Here is an 18480-nt window from a genome sequence, read left to right as displayed (position 1 = left end):
CGAGTTCGAGGCTTGATTCATTTCATATTGCATCTTGATTTAATTTAATAGCACAGTCAGTCAGTCAGTCGCTTGCTCTAGAGGTATATCAGGGGATATCAGCAAATGGGAAACCCCCCATGAAAAACTCCACGTCCTGGTGTCGAGCCAAGCTCCAACCAAGCCTTGTCTTGTTGTTCGTCGGAATGGTAGAGGCCAGCCAACCAACACAACACCTTGCCTGGCCCTCTTGCTCTCGTACGTAACAACGCCGACATAACATATCCAGCACGCCCTTTCTTCGTTCGTATTCGTCATTAGACCGCCCAAAACGCCTCGAATGCACGTATACCCGATTTCACCTCTTCCTTTCCCTGCCCTCTCTTGCGCCGTCGGCCGTAGTGGTACAACAAGAGAAAACACACGTCCTAGTCCAGGGCCAGTGTTCTAAGGTCATGAACCTTGGACTGTTTGGTTCATGCCTTCCAACAACTGTCTGATAGATTTCATTAGATGCTGCTCGACGCCCTCAAAGTTGCCGACTGTTTCACCCTCCCCAGGCGGGGGCACGATGCTGGCGTCTGCGAAACCCAGGACGCGGTCAATGGCAGACAGCGTGACCGCCTCCGCCTTGGCCTCACCCAGCTTCGCCCTCAGCGCCTTGACCGAGACGTCCTTGAAGCCCGTGAGAGATGCAAGAACCCTGGGTTCGAGAACGGGTGGTAGATCACTGGCAGGCGGAGAAGCGGAAGCTGCTGGCCCAGGGGTAGGGCTATTCTTGGTGAAGCCTTCCATAACCTGACGGATGCCCTTCATACAGATGCTTTCCATCTTGTCATTCTCTGTTGCCTGCTTTTTGAGACCAAGGCATCGATTGAGAGCCGACATTACTATGCCTTCTGATCTCGGGTTACGAGCCCTGTTCAGGTTCAACACCAGGCCGTTCTTGAGGTTGACGACAGCCGCAAGAAGACGGGGATCGATAACTGGGCGGGCTGGGGTAGCAGCTGCTGGTGCTGCAGCAGGTGGACGAGTTGTCTGAGCAGCGGCAGTAGCAGCAGCAACAGGTTGGGAAGCTGGCGCAGGTCCAGGGACAGTCTTGGCTGCTGCCAGTGGCGGAGGTGGTTGAGCAGACGCTGCTGCTGTGGGTGCTGCGGGTGCTGCATGCCCATCTTCACTCTTGGCCGGAGGGTTTGCTGGCGGCGGCGGCCTCGGCGCATACGGTGAGCTGTAGGCGCCTGGTTGAGGACCGCCGAGCTGGGGCCGAGCTGGAGCTGGCGGAGGTCCATAGCCTGCCGGCAGCTGTGCGGGTGCCGGTGGTTGTGTCGGCGCTGTCTGGGCCGGCTGGCCCGCGGCTGGTTGGCCGGAAGCTGGCTGGCCGGGGGCAGGAGGAGAAGCCGACGCTGCGTAAGGCTGCACTGGTCGCGCTGCTTGACCCTGTTGTGCGTTGTAGGCCGGCATTTGATATGCCGGAGGTGCTTGGCCAGGGGGGTATCCAGGAGCCCCGGGTGCCACGTGCTGCGCAGCATTGTATTGATACGAGTACTGCTGGTTGTAGGCTTGACTGGCTGCCAGATTATTGCGGTCGGGAGAGGATGCCTTTCTTTTCTTCCCTGCGTCAAGTTCAACGCCAGGGACACGAGACCAGAGATTGGTAGTCTCGTCCTTCCTGAAAGCCTCGTTCCCAATGAGATTGTGCCGCACACTGCTCTCCCACCCCTTGGTCTCAGTGCGGAAGAAGAAGTATGGGTATCGTTCGCAGATTCGCTTGTAGATCTGCTTAAGAGTGAGGCCGTCCGGTCCTGCTGCCGTGAGCGTCTCGTCGATGAGCACGCCATAGTTCTTGTTGGGCTTCTGAAGCTCTTCTTTAGTGTAGTCATTGACATTGAGGTTGAGAGGCGGTGACTTGGGGCGGGCCTTCTTCTCCTTCTTTTCTCGGGCACGCCTCTCAGCGTCGGAGCCCTCAGCGCCATCTTCCTTGGGCTTGCGAGGCTTGTATTTGCGCTTCTCAGGTCGCTCACTAGCATCATCAGGCAGAGGATGTTTCCTAGGCCTTCCCACCTTGCGTTTGATGGGTGGTTCAACCGGGGGGGCTTGTGGCAAAGTCTTCTTGGCCATCTCTTGCTGCTGCTTCTTTAGCAGTCGCTGTTCCCGTTTCGACATGATGCCGTTCTTTGGTGGTCTGCCCGGGCCTCGCTTCTTGGGGATCTGAGGCATTAGAGCGTGCGGTTGTAGTTCAGGCTCGGGTACCGATTCAGGTTTGACAAAGGGCTCTTGTACCGGAGCAAGCCTCTCCGGTTCTGGCTCTTGCTTTGGCTCTGGCTCTGGTTCAGCCTCCACTGTCTCCATCGGTTCAGCTTCTTCAGCTTCTTCGGCTTCAGCTTCAGCTTCAGCCTCATCTTCTTCTCCAAAGTCTGACAACTCAGGTGGGCTTGCCACCTCGGAGAGCTCATCGCTCGTGTCCTGAACTTGCCCATTGACGTGCGAGGATTCAAAGTCGAAACTCATCTCCTTGCCGCCATGGGCATGCCGTTTCTGGACCGCGGTTTCCTCTTCCACGTCCTCTTCAGCTCCTGTCCGGCCTCGCTCAACTCCGTTGATTAGGAATCGAAAGTCGATGTCCTTAATCTGGAGGCGATCACCACATTTCAGCACCACCTTTTCGCTCTTGTAGTGAACATCTTCGCAAAAGAAGCCATTCTTATGAAGCGGGATGGCCTCAAAGACGCCCTCCTTCTCATTATACGCAATCTTGAGATGCTCTCGCGAGATGGCCTTGGTCTTGGACGCGATGTTTGGACCTGGTGAGTGGATACCGATAAAGGGGACGTGCCAGGGTGATGGTCGTAATGATGTCAAGTCTACTGCCGCAGCGCCAGGGGTATGAGAAACATATTGTCGATTAGAGATCATGTTTTCTTGAGCCTGCGCCGCCGCCTCATCGTTGTCGTGCTGCGATGAACCTTGAGTGCTAGTCTTTCGTCGCTTTGCTGGCCGGCCATTCTCTCCGTTGTCCGATTCGGGGCCCAACATTCCTCCCTCCTCGCTCACATAGGATTTACTAAACTTGCTGCGGTCAGGTCCCCTCGGAGGAGATGGGGGTGGAAGGCCATTCTCTGCATGCTGTTCGACACGGCGACGGTAAGCTTCGTCACGCTTCTCATCGCGACGTGCCTGCTCCAGTGCGCGCTGATCTCGTCCAATAATGACGGCGTACGTAGTCATCTGGAAGACACTGTCGGCAAACTCGATGCGAGCAAACGACTCGAGAGTCTTATCAGCGTTCGCCTGGCGGATCGAGTTTGCCGGAGCAAGGCCATTAAAAGCTTCATCCATGGGGTTAGGCAATGTGACCTGTGAGGGGGTGATTGTAGTCGGCGGTGCCGCCATTGAAGCCAGTGCCATCATCATGTACGCATGCTGGTTAAGCGTGGGCAAGGACACCGAGTTGTACGGCGTCGAGGGCGCGAATGTCTCATTCATGTTGTTTGCGGGGAGATCCAGCTGCATCGGAGTAGTTTGTTGGAGCTCGACAGCACTGTTTGATGGCGCACTCGCGTCAACGGGGGCAGGAGCATCGGGCATCGGGTGGTCGTTGGAGTTTGCATCGACAGGAGCCGAAGCCTGTACACTGGAAGCCGCCTCTTGTGGTCGTGTTCCGAGCGCGGCGTCGGCGTTGAGAGCAGAGGTTGCGAGAGTGTTTAGAGCGGATCGGGGCGGCGGCGTCGAAGGTGCAGGCTGCGGCGCCGGCGCTGTCGCCGAAGCAGAAGTTGTAGTTGCAGTTTCTCGATTCGGAGTCGAGGGTCTCGGTATAGGAGCGGTCGAGGGTGCTGTTGGCGATGTTGTTGACGGGACTACTGGAGCTGGAGCTGGAGTGGGTGTGGGTGCCGATGGAGCAGCGGCAGTTGGCGGAGGAGGTGGAGGCGCGGCGGATGTTGCTGATGATGATGAGGACTCGGCGACAGGCCCTGCGGCCGTTGAAGAAGGTGCATCTGCCGAAAGTGAAGCAGAAGGAGGCGCCGAAGTGGCCCCCTTGGAGTCGCGACTGTCGGTGTCGCTGGCATGGGCGGTGGCGGCCAGTGTCGCCGTCGCTGTCGATATCGGTGCCGGAGTCGTCGCGACCGCGACCTGGGGTTCCGGGCGGTTCCCCAGGGCGTCGGGCAGGCCATTGCGGCCGGTCATGGACGAAGTCATCGCTGTTCGCAGGAGCAGCTCCTTCGTCGCTTCGCCCTCACGGGGGTTGTGACTGACGACGACGGGACTCGACTTGGGCGCCGGGGCCGTGATTTTGTCGAGAATGACCGTTTTGGGGACAAGGGACGGGGAAAATAAAAGGTTCAAGACAAGGGAACGAGGCTTTCGCCTGGGTCCTTTGAGCCGCGATGTCTGGGAGGGTCAGAGGGGGGAAGGCTGCGCGCTGTGATTGGCCTGAGGGGGCTCCTTCCCTCACGGGCTCCGAGTCTCCTCTCACTTGCTAGCCTGACTGGTGATGGCTCCTGCCGCTAGTACCCATAGGGGGACAAGGAAGAGACGACCGTGACGATGGGCACTGGACCGTTGAAAGCCTCCTTCCCTATGGATTCGTTGGAATGAGATGTTGGAGTGTAGATGGGAGCCTATTTTACACTTCAACAAGAGAAAATGTTGGAGAGTTTTGCTGACAAGACGCCGATGATGGGCGACACAATTGTCTCTTGGAGTGCAGGTGGTGATTTGGCTTGAGTCTTGGTTTCACGGCGCGCCATTGGTCGTTCATTCCTTGTTATTCAGGAAAGAAAACAATCCGGGGGACCTAAGGAAACGGGTGCTACTTGCCTCCCCTGCCAGTTCCAGCTTCGATGATTCACAACAGCAAGAACTACCCAAACGCGCTCTCATTATTGTATCAGACGATAAAGATCAATGATAATGCAAACACAGACTCACTTTCATTCAATCTACCCTCATATTTCTGTTCGTTTTGTAAACGCTGTTGAATGTGACCGTTCGTCGCTTCACTCATGACATATTCCTGATAGCCAGGGATACCCGTGCGTCAGTAGCTCAGATGAGGCCGTCTCCAGAGGCGCCCTTATCCAAACAAATAAACATTCCTCCAGGCATCCAAACCCTGTATCTCAGTCTGCATCGTGGCTTGATGCGGTGGATTTGGTACATAAAACCCCTTATTCACGTTTTGATGGATGACGATGGGATCCTTGCTAGAGCATGTTCAACTTCGATGAAGCCCTAGGCTTGAACATCAACTTGGTACTCCTACCTACTAGCCGCAGAGAAATTTCGTACATCTGAAGGTTCTATCTCATGATGTGTTCACGCCTTCTCATGCCCAACAAAATGCAACCTAGAGCCCAACGCCAACGTGGTAAGATAAGCTCCAAGCCTCGTGCTCTTATTCTGAGTCAACGATAATGAGTGTCGCGCAAAGAATCCGTTGACCATAACACGTGTCAATGCCAATGCCAATAGCAAATGTCTACGAGGGAAAGAAACAATGGAAAAGTCAAACGCCGTAAGAATGCGAACAGTCATCAGCCAATGCCTTGTACCTTGACAAACAACCCGTATCAAGATCAATGAAGAAGGGGGTCACGCTCAGTTGGGAAGATTCCTCGACGTGAGTGCCACTTTGACAATCGTTCAGAGAGCCGGTACGCCCCATGACAGAGCATGCCCGCGAGGAACCCGACAGCATCGTTCCTAAAGGCTAGGATTCCAGCAGTCGTCATGAGCATGACGGTCCATCTCTCGGTGCGCTCCTCGTCTGAGAGGTCACGGTGTCGGCGAACATCTTGTCGCGCAGCAGTCTGCCACAAATCGGAAGCCCCTTGGTTGAGGCTCTGGCCGACCTTGGCCAGTTCGAGACCAGCCGCAATGACCATGATGCCGAGGAGGCTCTTGGGATAGTGCCGCAAGAGGTCAACCAAAGTCTCGCCAAAAACAAGGCCCATGATCAACTTGAAAAGGCCGAGGATGATGATACTGGCGCCACTACGAGCCCCAAATCGGTACTGCGCGGCCAAGCCCCCGGCACCGTGACAGACAGGCATGCCTCCGAACCATGTGCTTGTGAGATTCATTAAGGCCACGCTGATTCCGATAGAACCCACCGAAGGCGTAGGGATATCGGGTAGAAGATCTTGGGATAGTGCGCTGACAGCGATGATAGAGTTGAGCGTCGTCAGGGGTAGCTGACCGATGGCCATCCACAGCGCAGGTGAATCATCCTTCCCAACCCATCGAGGCATGACAAACTGAGGGTGCCACACATGGAACCACGGCAGACTCTGTTGAGACATGAGAACCTGGACAAAGGCCAACAGCAGGGCGATAACGAAGAACAGCAATGCATAGGGGAAGCGAGATAGCTTCTGGGTACCGATGAGAGCAAGAAAAGCAACCAAGGCCCAGATGCGGTTGTCAAGAGCTGGATGAACCCAGTGAAGAGGTTGAAGCAGCGACGAGCCAGCGCCGAGAATCAACGAGAGACCAGCTCCCAGCTGGATACCCTTGACCACAGGGATAGGAACGACACGCACAACCCATCGCAAGAGGCCGGTGACGCTCATGATGAAGACGGCTGCGCCAACCCACTGTCCAGCAGCGGTCACTACACTCATAGCAGAGCCATTCGAGATGGCTGCCGAGGCAATAGCCTAGAAAGGGATCAATATAAGTCAGCCTGCTTAATCCCAAGAGTCCGGGTGATCCGGGAGAGTTGCTCGTAGGCTATAAATACTACTGACCTTCATCGGCTGAACAGGGAGAGGGATCCCATAGAAGACACCGGTGAGGATGTTAAACAAACCCGAAAATACGAGAGTGGTGCCGAGGTGAATGGACCCTTGGGCGGCGAGGGCGATCATGAGCGGCAGCAGAGTGCCCAGATCGCCAAGAGACCCTGAGATCTCGGCCCATGGCGCCGCGCGAACAGTTGCGAGGTTGTTGCGGTTCAGGCGGCGCAAGTCACTGAGCCATGAGGGCGCCATGGCTTGGAAGGGGGCAAAGGCTGCGAGCAGCTTGCTAGGATGTCTTGATTATTGAAGACGTCAAGTATGTGAGAGGCCCAGCACGGGAGAAGCCTGGACTCACAACCTGTATAACCGCTGCAGCCACCAACGGCGACGTCGCAGCTGTTGACAGCGGCGTCGGTGCTATCCCTGTCGATCCGCCCGACGTTGCGTATGCTGTTGGCGCTCAACTCAGAGGCAAGAACAGTATCAGCAAGGGCATCGAGTTCCGGAACCTCGGCAGAAGTGCGCGGTTTTGGGCGCAGACAGAAAGGGTAAGGTTGGCGGCCTTGGAGGAGAGAAGAGGCGTTACGTTGGGTGGGAACTCCAACGAGAAGGCCTGTATGACAAATGACGCGACTCAAGCAGGTGCATCCGCTGGGAACGTCGGTGACGATGCCTACAGAAGCAAGAAAGTTCGCCGCGGCTACTGTATCATGAAGCGGAATTCGAGATGCAAGAAAAAGCCGCAATGCACGGTGCTATGTGTCCATCCCAACCAGGGCCACGGGATCGTTCCTTGATTCGCTTCGTGCCCATGTCTCATCTGTCCTGTGCATTCACGTGTATAAGTCGAGCATATATCCGCCCAGGGTTCAAGGTCATCCGCCAGCCTCATCCGGGCTGCTGGCTGACAAGGCGAAAATGCCTCTTGGCACAAGGTTGAAAGACGGTGACTGCAGATTCCACTATCCCAAGCCAAGTACCGCCTAGAAAACCAAGAGTCGCGTTCGCCGATTCAGGCTTGTCGCCAAGGGCCAAGCCGAACCCCAAGAAACAACTGGATCTTTGATCAGCTGCAGCTTGCTGGCAAACAGCATCCAGGCAGCGGAGAAGCCATGCAGGACCTGGAGATCCATGGATACGTGGGGCGCCCGTCTGGAGTGGCTTAGGCAGGTTATTGGACTCGTGACATTCATGCTTCCATTGAGAGTTATTGGAACCCGCGTCAATGGGGAAACCGCTCGAGATCCGTCTGGAGGGGAGACGGTAACTATGCTGTGCATGCACACATCCAGCAGCAACGTGGAGGTGTCCTTGGGGCGCTTCTAGGCTTGAGGTCTTACAGAGAGCTTGACCTCATTGGCGACGGCCGATACCACTAACCACGTACCCCATACTTTCGCGGCTTCGTTCCTGTCTTGGCTCTATCCCGGGCTTTGGTGACACTGGCTGGGATCGGTTCTGGAAGCCAATGGCGGCGGGATGGGATCCCTAGGTACAGATTGTAAAGCGGTTGACGCCTAGGATAATCCGAGGGCCTTGTCGAAGCGCGTGTCTTTCCTTGGGTCAGCCACAAAGCAAGCAAGCATCCAGCCGCGGCGCCGGCCGCCGGAGAGTGCAGTTTGACGTGTTACGGTGTTTCGACTTGACGTCTGCACCCGTACAGTACAGTTCTTATCGCACATATCATGAGCAAGTGAGGAAAAGAGACGCCTAGGGTCTCTCCCGTGGCAATAGCCGGCGCATGTTCCCATCCATGGTCCAGACACAACACCTAACCCAGAATGCCATCTCGTAAAAGATGAGACTCTGTATGTCTCTCAATCTCCTCGGGACAAGGCTATGAGGTCATCGGCGGCGGTTGTCGCGGAGGAGGCTGGTAGCCGGGGCCAGCGCCGGTGGCAGAGGCGTGGGTGACGGTAGCGAGGCGGGCGCCTCCCGGGGACAAGTCGGCATCTGGGGTGAGAAAACCCTTGCAGGCGTCGTCGTTTATCCCTCGTCTCCCGGGACTTCCAGGCGGGATTTGCACGAAGGATGGATGGCCCGGGCAGGGCTCCTGGCTTGTTCCAGCTGCTGGTCCCCGGTCCAGACTTTGGACCGCGATGACACCGGGGGGCGGGCATGGCCTGTAAGTAACAGCCGCCGAACAGCGAGCGAGTCCGTCGGACAAACTCTGAGTGGGTGATCTTATTCGGGGACCTGCACTGATGTCGTCTTGATATTTATGCTAGGCACTGTACTCCGTACACTACTTGATAGTGTTTGAGTGGAGGAGAGGAGACTTGTGGATGAGCCAATGCAGGTGCTTTCAGTGGTCAGCCACGAATATCGTCCTCTCCACTTGTGAAGCCTTCTGCGCGCATCATGCCCCCAGTTCCAGTCTCAGGGCCAGCAGCGAGATAGTGACAGACAAGATCCATGTCGTACCATGGGAGCCCCCATGCCATGCACAACGCAAGTGTCAAGATGAGGCCTTTGTCCGGATCATGACGACACAGTCGCTCTCGGCCCTCGCTTGTTTGACTCGCGAAATCGCAAAAGCCCTCCCTCACCCGGAAGAGCTACTGTATCAAACAGAAGTGAGTCTCTTTCTGCTCGGTTGCCTCGGGCAGGCCGGAGCGGGCAATTGGCCATTGATAGACAGAAATTGGTCCCGCAGCGCAGATGCAACCTCCGGAAACAGAGGATGCGCGCTTCTTCCCGGCACTGGGGCTTGCTTTGGTGCCGGTCTCTGGCGTTGGTGTGTCTGTTGATGCTGGTGTCAGGTCCTTCTAGCCTGCACAGTGTCGTGTGTGACTGTGGAGAAGCCGGTGGGGACGTGGCTTTTGAGATGGGGCTCGCCCGAGGAACTTGGAGAGAGGCCATCGCTCTCTGATACAGCTCAGATGGCTTTGATGCGATGCTTTCCAGTGATGAAACAGCTGTAGAAGCAAGTCTTTCTGGGAGTACAAGTCCGTTGACAAGCCATTGAGCCTGGTAGAGCAGAGCAATGTGCCGAGGAACGGGGTAGGCCGTCAATTGGCTCATCAATGGACAATGCCAGTCGAGATCCAGTCTCATCTCCCATCACGAATGTAATCAAACAACAAAAACAACAACAATGACAGCAATGGAGCTGGAGCAGAGGACGTGGGATAGGTGAGGCTAGAACCCTCGATCCAGTTCTGGAGAAACGGCACGAGAATGGAGTCGCCTTCATCTTGGACCCCTTTCGCAATCTCTCTCGCATCGTTCTAGCGACGGGTTATCATGACCGACAGGACAGGACCGCCCTCTATCGTCTAATGGATGTTGATGACCAGAAATTCGCGCAGCTCGTCTTGTCGCAGGGCAGGCAGAGCAGAGGCGCTCGCTGAGATTGCACTGTATCGGCACTGTGCTTGATGCAGAGCTTCTGCACGCTGCAATCTGCTTGCTTCGCTGCATGGACTGCACTGCACGCATGCATTTCATGGCCCTCGTGGGCCGTGGGACCACGAGTGGGATGGAGCTTGAAATCGGCAAGGCTTCCCCACATGGGTCATCTCACCGCACCGCCCCTTGACTGCCGTGTTCCGAGTTGCACCAGAGATGGCCCTCTGCGTCCGTGTCTTTTTTTTCTCTCACGTCGGATATTGATGGCTGGGTAGGCCGCTCTGCTTGCCTTGCTACCCAGGGTCTAGCGCCAGTACGGGACCTGAGCGTATCGAAGCTAGTACCAGGGACTGGGGCTCGCGCTGCTGTACAAGCGGCCCGTTCGTGGAGGGAGCAATTGGCGAAACGCTGGCCTGGTCTGGAGGCTGGAAGCGGTATGGGCCTACAGAGTCGAGGTAGCTGGTGACATGGGAGCTACCTCCTGTCGAGGTATGCGGATGGGTTTCGCCATCATCAAGAGACGAGAGTCCCTAACGACGGGCGGAGTGAGCGATTATTACAGTGCACTGGCGAGTCGGGACTCGACCTCTCTTCTTTCCAGGACCTCCAATTCGTTCGTTGGAGGTAGGCAGGCATAATTCTCGCGAATCTCGGGTGCCTCTCGGCGTCGCCTCATGAATGGATGGATGGATGGATGGTTTGGTTGTTGGGAATTGTCGTCCATCATCCTCGGTCAATCCATTGTTGTTGTTTGGTCTGGCCCGGGCTGAGTGGAATATGCCTCGCCAAATTGCTGATCCTGTTACCTTTTGGCGGAGCTTTCCTCCAGCCCTTTCCTTTCTCTCGACTCGCCTTGCACTCTCTTCGAACCCGTCCTAACCGTCCCATTGAGTCCTGACTCTTGCTTAAAAACCTCCTCCCTTGGAGACTCAGGCACGCCAAGCAGATTCCAATTGACCAGACCATCCCAAGTGACAGCCAGCGTGTTTTTGTTTTGCAGGTTCGCAGACCCAGCGCCATCTTGTAAGTCCCACTTGCTAGCTTCTACCGTCACTCCCCCCGTCTCATCCGTGCCATATGGAGATCCGCTACGCAGCTGGAACATCATCATCACCCAGAAATCCACTCATCCAGGGCCCTTTTTCCGCGTCAGGTTCGCCGCACAGTGCGTGTCGTGAAAAGAGCGCACCACAATCCCCAAATGCCTGTTTATCCCGCCACCCTCTGCCTACCACCCTGGCCGCCCACGCCCCTCCCCCCTACCACTAACACTAACAGCGAGAAGAGAGACGGACGGGACCCTGGCTCTGGCTCTGCTCGGCGTTGCCTTGCAAGCTTTTTGTTCTGCTTGACTTGGCTCGCCCTTGGCCTGCCCTGTCCTGTACTTTCTCGTCCAGTCGAATCCACTTTGTCTGGCCCAAGCTTTTTTTCGGGGCGTGACGCTGTCGTCTCCACTTTTTGCGACCTTTGGTGTCTCTTGGTGCCGAGAGCTGATCAACAAAACCACAGCAAAGCCCGCCTTCGCGACCAGAATCACTTGCTGCTTCTTCATCACCCTCCAAGCTTCAAAAGGTATGCCACACATCTTGTCCTTTTGCTGCCGTTACTGCGCGTTTTCCTGTCCCCGACTCAAGCCCATTGTTCGACCCGACCATCACCAATTCCAAGTCAAGACCAAGTCCATGACCAACCATCATCTGCCCTCCATGTCGCTCGACGCCGCCGCCGCCTCTGTGCTCTCAAGATCCCGGCTCCTCTGCCGGCCTCTGCGCCTGGGATGATGGCTGTCAATGACGCTTGCCAAGCAAATGCGCCGATACGGTTTTGCTCGCCCTCAACTCGCTCGCTCGTGGCTCAATTGATGGACGGCTTGGTCATGATTTTGGAATTGGTGTCGATTGGACGGTCAATGATCTCGGCTCAGGGCATTTGGAAACCTCGGCATTATCATTTTTCAATCCTGTCACTCAGTCTGGATCAAAACTTGACAACTAACATTGAGTAGCAATCTCCACTCTCGACACAATGGCCGCCATCAAGTCTCTCATCACCCGCGACGAGGTCGTCAACCAGCTCGTCAAGCGCGAGAAGAACTGGGCTGCCCGGGAGCCTGGTGTCATGGTCGTCTTCTGCATTGTCGGTGTCGGTACGTTGCTTCACTTTTTTAATCTAGCAAGAGCGCAAGTTCTAACTAGCACAGTCGCCATCGGTCTCATCAGCCTCTTCATTCACAAGAAGCTGGCTGCTCGCAAGGCCAACAAGGCCGTTGTGGTCTAGACGACGTTAAGATGCCAGGGGTCGAGGGGAGAGGAGGGTGGCCCGAGGCGTAGTCATGAGCGTCTTTTGGATTATATGCCTCGGGGGCCCTCAAGTGGTGTTACGACAAGGTGCCTTTCTGCGACACACCGGGTGACCGACTGTGACCCCGTATCCCAGTCAAATATCGGTTACGTCCCCCATCAATTCCTCGCCCGCCGCCCTGGTCGGCCCGGTCGCTACGCTACGCTATCGGCCGACGAGAGCGGTGTGCGACACTCTGTACATACCCTCATACCACCGGATCGAGTGGGACAAATGTGCTGGAGGACGGGTTCTTGTCGAGTGTTCGCGGCAAGGTGGCTGTATTCTATATTCTAATGCTACTGATACCTACATGTTTGAAGCAATGCAATTGATTGTTTCTCCTTACCGATGATGACCGTGTTGAAGCATGGGTGATGATGAATGAGTTGACAGTATCGTGAGTTTTCGGCCCGAACCAAGTTAATAGCGAATTGATCACGACACAATCGTTGGCACAAATGGACATCACTTTAGGCAACGCCTCTTCTCGCCTGCTTGACAGATCAACAAAGGACGTAACCATGATAACAGCCTTGCTCATCTCAAAATTGTACAAAGACGCCCTTCATTCCCTCAACACTCACCAATGCCATCGCATCAGTCTGCATACTCCCCTTTAAGCTTCATCGCCTCTATGGGGCCTCTACAGACTGCAGACCATTGATCTGGGGTGCATGTTCCGGCTGCGAGAAAAGACATCGCGCTGCAAACCCGCCTGTATCTTACAAAAAGTCTATCTAAGTCTAAGCATTCATGCATACAAGTACACGGCCCTGCTTTAATTGCAGAGTAAGAGAATTCAGTATCCTTCCTTTGCTAGCATGTCGGCAATGTCCAGATAAAACGCAATCGCGTTAAAGGTTCGTCTTATGCCCATCCACTCGCGCACCGTCCATCCCATCCGGTTCGACCAGTTAATCAGATCCAAGTGGCTCACCCCAAGGAGAGTCCCCTTGTATGTACCCCAGTGACTACTCTCGACGCTGACGAGCCCGTCGTTGGGTCCCTCAGCCTTGGTCATCACGGCATGTGGGTGCCGGAACGGGCTCAGCAGCGCCGGTCGCTCGACGGCTGCTCCGTATGAGAAGTAGTGCACGTCGGGGCAGTCAGGGGTGCTCGGGTTGAACTCGTCGGTCATGTATCGCCTTGTCAGTTGCGCAAAGGCCGCAGTGCCGAGGCCCGCCCGTTCGAGCATCCAGTATAGCCGGGGGAGGTGTAACGGCGAGACCTGCTCGTCGAGGAGGTAGTCGGCAAAGGCACTACCACGATGCGGTGTAGCGACGGTTACGAGGGCGGCGACTCGGACAGGAAGGGGGTTGAGGTGGGCAAGCATGTATCGAGCGTCGAGGCCACCCATGCTATGCGCGATGATGGTGACGGCCTCGGGGGCAGGCGCATGGGCTTCAAGGGCAGAACGGAGGGCGGCAGCGCGGTCGGCGATGGAGGAGGACGGAGGCACGGTAGGTGTCAGGACTGTCGCCCCCTGTGCAGTGAGGGCATCTCGGATGCCATGCCAGTACTCGACGGCTGGGAGGTAGGATGCGAGGCGAAGCTCAGCAAAGCCGAAGAGACCGTGAGCAAGGACGATGGGGTATTTTGGAGTCTCTACCAAAACTTTAGCAGAAGTCTTGACGTCTCTACTCACCCTCTTAGCTCTTTCAGGGGAGTATCAACATACTGTACTTTTCTCGGATGGTGGCATAGTCATCCGATATCTCCCTTCCCAAGGCTTTTATCCGAGGGTCCTCAGAACGCCGCAGACACCGGCCAGACGAGAAGCCTCGGCTAACAATTGGAAGCCATTGTGTGCTTGATGATAGTCTTGGCGATGCCAAAGTGAGCGCCCTGCGCAAGAGTGCTGATTTGCTCATGGATCTGGAGTCGCATGAGCTTGGGGATATAATCGTCTGCAAAGTGCCTCGGACGGCTCGGCGTTGGGGGCAGGTGAAGGTGACGTCACGGATGGATTTTTTGCGCTGGTGATTTTACTGGTCGAGAAGCTTTGAAGTTGGTCTCAACGAGGGACTCAATCATTGGCTTGAAAGTACGAACTACAAACTGTTGTCTCAGTAACACTCGGACCAAAGAACACGAGAATTTGTACCTAACTGGTCAAGAAAGGCGAATAACAACTTTTGTCATGATCGGTGGTCCTGTGTCCTCACTAAGATATTAGATATTCGACTTGCACTCGCTCACCCTACATGAGTAGGAGATTCAGAACCAAACAAGGCACAAGGCATCTGACTGACTTTTAGTTTAAGGAAACGATTTAAATGTATTTGGAGATCAATTTCTTCTCATTATGATACACGTCTCACGTCACCCAGAAAGACATGTTGCTTGTCATGTGGTTCCATTCTGTTGGCGTGACGCTACGATTTCGACTATTGAAAGTAAACGCTCAGCTCAACGGATGCCAACTGACCCTAATGAAGAGCCTATCGTGATTAAAGCCCCTGAGACTTACTAGTGTTGAAACAGGCTCAATAATCCCGATCATTGAATTGACACGGAATCGTAGATGACCTCGCGATACTTGATGTTTCTATGATGGGATTTAAGTGTTTTTTACTGTTGGAAGATTGACTCAGTCTGAATCCGCAGTAAGACTATAGTGTACGTGTAAGACGCAGGCATCCCTTTCATCGGCACAGCATCCCACATCTCGTTTCGCACTCTTTGAACACCATTAATTTAGGGTAGCCCCCCGTGGTGGAAGTGGGAAGTTGAGCCTCAGATTGTCGATATATGACACATCTAGATAATCCCCTTCTGCGTCCTTTTATATCTCATATTGGGTGTAGGGTGGAATGAGAGGAAGCTCATATGATAGAGGCAACAACCAACTCAGGCAGGTAATGTTTCGGTCTATGTGAGAGCCAGGTGGGCAAACGGCCAAGCTGCATCATGGATGTTCAGATTGGGCAACAAGTCTTGACGCATGAATCCCTCATGCGGGTATGTTATTAATCCCTCTCAATAAAGCTCGTCTCCTAAACTCCTGACCGATCATGGGCAAAGCGCATGCTACTGGGTATGATCCAACGGGCATCTAACTGCATTACTCTCCCAACTCCCCAAACCCCCCATTCCATCCCATCCCATCCTACCCATCCATCCACAACGCCCGCTGTCGTCATTACAGTTAAGTGCATTAGAATTTAAACATTCAAGCCGCGCTTTGCAACACTTTAGTTCTTTTCAGGGGGCAACTGGCTCGGTGCGTTTTCGTTGGTGACACCACTGTAAGCCGGTCGTGGTTGCATTCCATCAAAGGGACCCGATAGGTTCTCTGCCATGGCCTCATCGTAGCTAGGCGGCGCATCGTCATATGGTGGCGCGTCCTGACCTGGTGCCAGCTGCGGTGGGTATAGCGGATCATGAGCTGGTTGAGGAGGTACTTGATGAGCAGCCTGAGGTGGTCGATGTTGCTGCTGTTGAGGTGGTGCCGTCGAGGCACCCGCCGTGTTTGTTCGGGGCGGCAGACGAGGAGGTAGGCCGTTGGCGGGTGCATTCCCAGTAAAGGTCGCTCGTCCCGGCCGGCTGGACCTCGCCGCCTCGACGAGCTCGGGTGGTGGAGTGATACCAGAGAAGACCTCCAACTGAGCAAAGTGCAATGGTAGATGGATGACCTGGGGGTTCTTGGATGGGTCTCTGGATGCAATGCCCTTTTTGGGTTTGCCCCAAGACAACCCAAGCTTGACCTCAAGCTCATACCTTCGGGAGAGGTTGCAGGTGACAAAGGATGGTGCGACGGTGTTGGGAAGAGGCATATTCTTCCACACGTCGTCGGGAATCACTAGCTCCTTTCCAACCTCATCCTCCGGCGAAGAAGTCAAGGGGATGTTGAGGTTGGAGTTGGCGGCGACCACCCATCGGTTGAGTTTCTGGTTGTGAAGCTCTTGAGCCCGAACATCTGTACGGCCAATCAGATCCATCTGAAACGAGACCAGGAAGACCTGATCTGGGTTGTTGTTCAACTTCTTTGCAATAAGCCTTAGCGGAACGGGCTTATTGCAAGTCAGTATACTGGGGTGGGGCAGACGAGCCGAAATCTCGATAGCCGGAGCCGGGGCGGTGTCGGGGGACGGCTCCGGGGTGGAGGCGGACTTGGAGTCTTCACTACCCTTGAAGCTGAAGAGTGTACTGCGCTTCTTGTCCGGCGCCGGTGACCTTGGCCGGAAAGTAAACGGCCTGCGAGCAAAGGCTTCTTGAGCTGTGTGCTTTGGTCGCGGTGGCTCGATTGGAAGGAACTTGAGACCAATCTGATAGCGCCAGTTCTCTTTGAGTAGTCCTGGACGCTGGATCGTGACCTTGATGTAGTAACGGATCTCAGCCTCCATGGGGTATCCAGTCAGTGAGGGTGGCAGCGTGCGGGTAACATGACGAAGATAGAGTTGCTTGCTTCCGTCCATGACTCTCACACCTCCAATACCAAAGAGGCCACCACCTCCAAAGCCGCCTACATTCGCCACGCCACCAATCTTTGACATGGCCTCAGGGTCGCTGCAAGCATTGTTGATGGGAAGCTTGAAATTGAATGGGAACTCATGCTCGCCGGCTTGGAGTGGGTATGAGCCATATGGACTCGAAGAGCTGGCGTAGTAGTCATCTGGAAAGACCTGCTGGAGCTTGTAGAGGATCTTGTGGTTCTCAGTTGCAAGACTACCAGGGGGGGGCGCTGGGGAGCTCCTGGTGGCCTAGGAGCGTAATCTGCGTCAAAGGCGTTGGGAGCTTGTAGAGCCGTACCCGACTCGCCTTCAAGCTTGACAACGATACTGCCAATTTGTTCTGGGCGGTTGAGACCCAAGATGATGCGGCCGCGAATGAAGTCAAGATTGGTGTAGAACTCGGGCTGCTGGTCCAAAGCTATGCGGATGGACATGATGGGCGAATAGCAGCTCCGAGCAGGACACAAAACAGAGGCTGATGTGCGACGTGAGGTGATGGAGGAATGAGACGATTTGGGCCTAATGGCCCAATGAGGTGCGGTAGCAAATGGGGTGAGCGGAGAGTGATGTGCCCTTTGATGACCAAAAAGGGCGGCCGTATGTGTAGTATGCAGCAATTCAGACCTGGATTATCCTTCTGAAAGGCGCCAGGAGTTGGCAATTTCTCATGGATACCGATGTTTGCATGAGAAGCGGTTCATAAAGCGTTGGTCTGGGGAAGCTTCGGATGGAGCTTCGTCACCGATGCTCAGCCTCCCAGCCAAGCCCCCATGTGGCGGGCGGTCAGCACCTTAGCAAAGAGTGGCTCAGGCATTATGTCATGTGGCTAAGCTAATCGTGGCTGGTGCCTTTCATCTGGTTTTCACGGTGGGCGGAGCCACTTGTGACCGACAAGACACTGCCGCGCCAAACTGCCAGGCCCATGAGGTCCTTTTAAGCAACCGCTCCATTCATCCTCAATCCTTCAACATCGCAAAAGTCCCTCCAGGCAGGGATAGTTCTCCTCAGCGGGACTTGTTCCTTGACCGGAATTCACGCGACCAACTCTTGATAAAATATCCCCTCCCGGCTGTGCCGCGATGACTCCCAACCAAGCCCAAAGTTCCTGTGGAGAAGTCTCTAGGACTCCCCGGAAGAGGTCTCAGACAGGCGGCCTTCATCAGCGGGTCTCGGGGTGCCGCGTGCCGCGTTGTCACCGCGAACGTTGCAGATGCAGACTCGAGATGTTGGTGACAGCCAGTTCATGATGGGCACCTGCTCGATCCAGCAGTCAAACAGGTCTTCGCTCCACTTCCCGGCCGATGGGAGATCAACCAACAGCATTGAGTGGAAATGCCATCACATTCCATGGACTGGATGGCTTCATCATGCCGGCAGAGTGGATACAGGCCACAGGCCTGAGCCAACAAACACGACCACACCATATCGGCAGTAAGTGTCTGTCAGGGCACCAGGGCCGAGATCGACAGCTCCCGGGCCCGCCTCCGAGCCGTTTCGTCGCCCACTTTGCACTGCACGTCGAACCAACTGCATATCAAGGGTCCCCCAGGACCAGCCCCCAAATTGTCCACTTTGAGTCGATCGAAATGCTCCGAGGTCGACTAAACTTCCTTTCA

The 18480-nt window shown here is 55.2% G+C and overlaps 4 protein-coding genes across 4 annotated transcripts; all 4 read right to left on the bottom strand.

The window, feature by feature from the left end:
- Nucleotides 1-432: 432 nt before the first annotated feature.
- Nucleotides 433-4173, bottom strand: MRS44_007583 (uncharacterized protein; the record flags this gene model as incomplete). Its single annotated transcript, XM_046273785.2, has 1 exon — nt 433-4173. One exon carries the CDS (start codon nt 4171-4173, stop codon nt 433-435), a length of 3741 nt encoding a protein of 1246 aa, XP_046134410.2.
- Nucleotides 4174-5552: 1379 nt separating this feature from the next.
- On the bottom strand, nt 5553-8108 carry MRS44_007582 (uncharacterized protein; the record flags this gene model as incomplete). The annotated part of the gene is made up of 5 exons (XM_046281094.2): nt 5553-6635; nt 6726-6988; nt 7072-7389; nt 7697-8043; nt 8104-8108. 5 exons carry the CDS (start codon nt 8106-8108, stop codon nt 5553-5555), a joined length of 2016 nt encoding a protein of 671 aa, XP_046134411.2.
- Nucleotides 8109-13209: 5101 nt separating this feature from the next.
- MRS44_007581 (uncharacterized protein) lies at nt 13210-14281 on the bottom strand (the record flags this gene model as incomplete). The annotated part of the gene is made up of 2 exons (XM_065620585.1): nt 13210-14024; nt 14089-14281. 2 exons carry the CDS (start codon nt 14279-14281, stop codon nt 13210-13212), a joined length of 1008 nt encoding a protein of 335 aa, XP_065476657.1.
- A 1323-nt stretch (nt 14282-15604) lies between these two features.
- Nucleotides 15605-17298, bottom strand: MRS44_007580 (uncharacterized protein; the record flags this gene model as incomplete). The annotated part of the gene is made up of 2 exons (XM_065620584.1): nt 15605-17035; nt 17083-17298. The coding sequence occupies 2 exons, from the start codon at nt 17296-17298 to the stop codon at nt 15605-15607; spliced, it is 1647 nt and encodes a 548-aa protein (XP_065476656.1).
- Between the last annotated feature and the right edge of the window lie 1182 nt (nt 17299-18480).

The sequence above is a fragment of the Fusarium solani genome (assembly GCF_023522795.1).
Source record: "Fusarium solani strain SB1 chromosome Unknown bctg00000004, whole genome shotgun sequence".
NCBI lineage: Eukaryota > Fungi > Ascomycota > Sordariomycetes > Hypocreales > Nectriaceae > Fusarium > Fusarium solani.
Note: the sequence above shows the minus strand (reverse complement) of the source record. Positions and strands in the feature narration are given on the sequence as shown.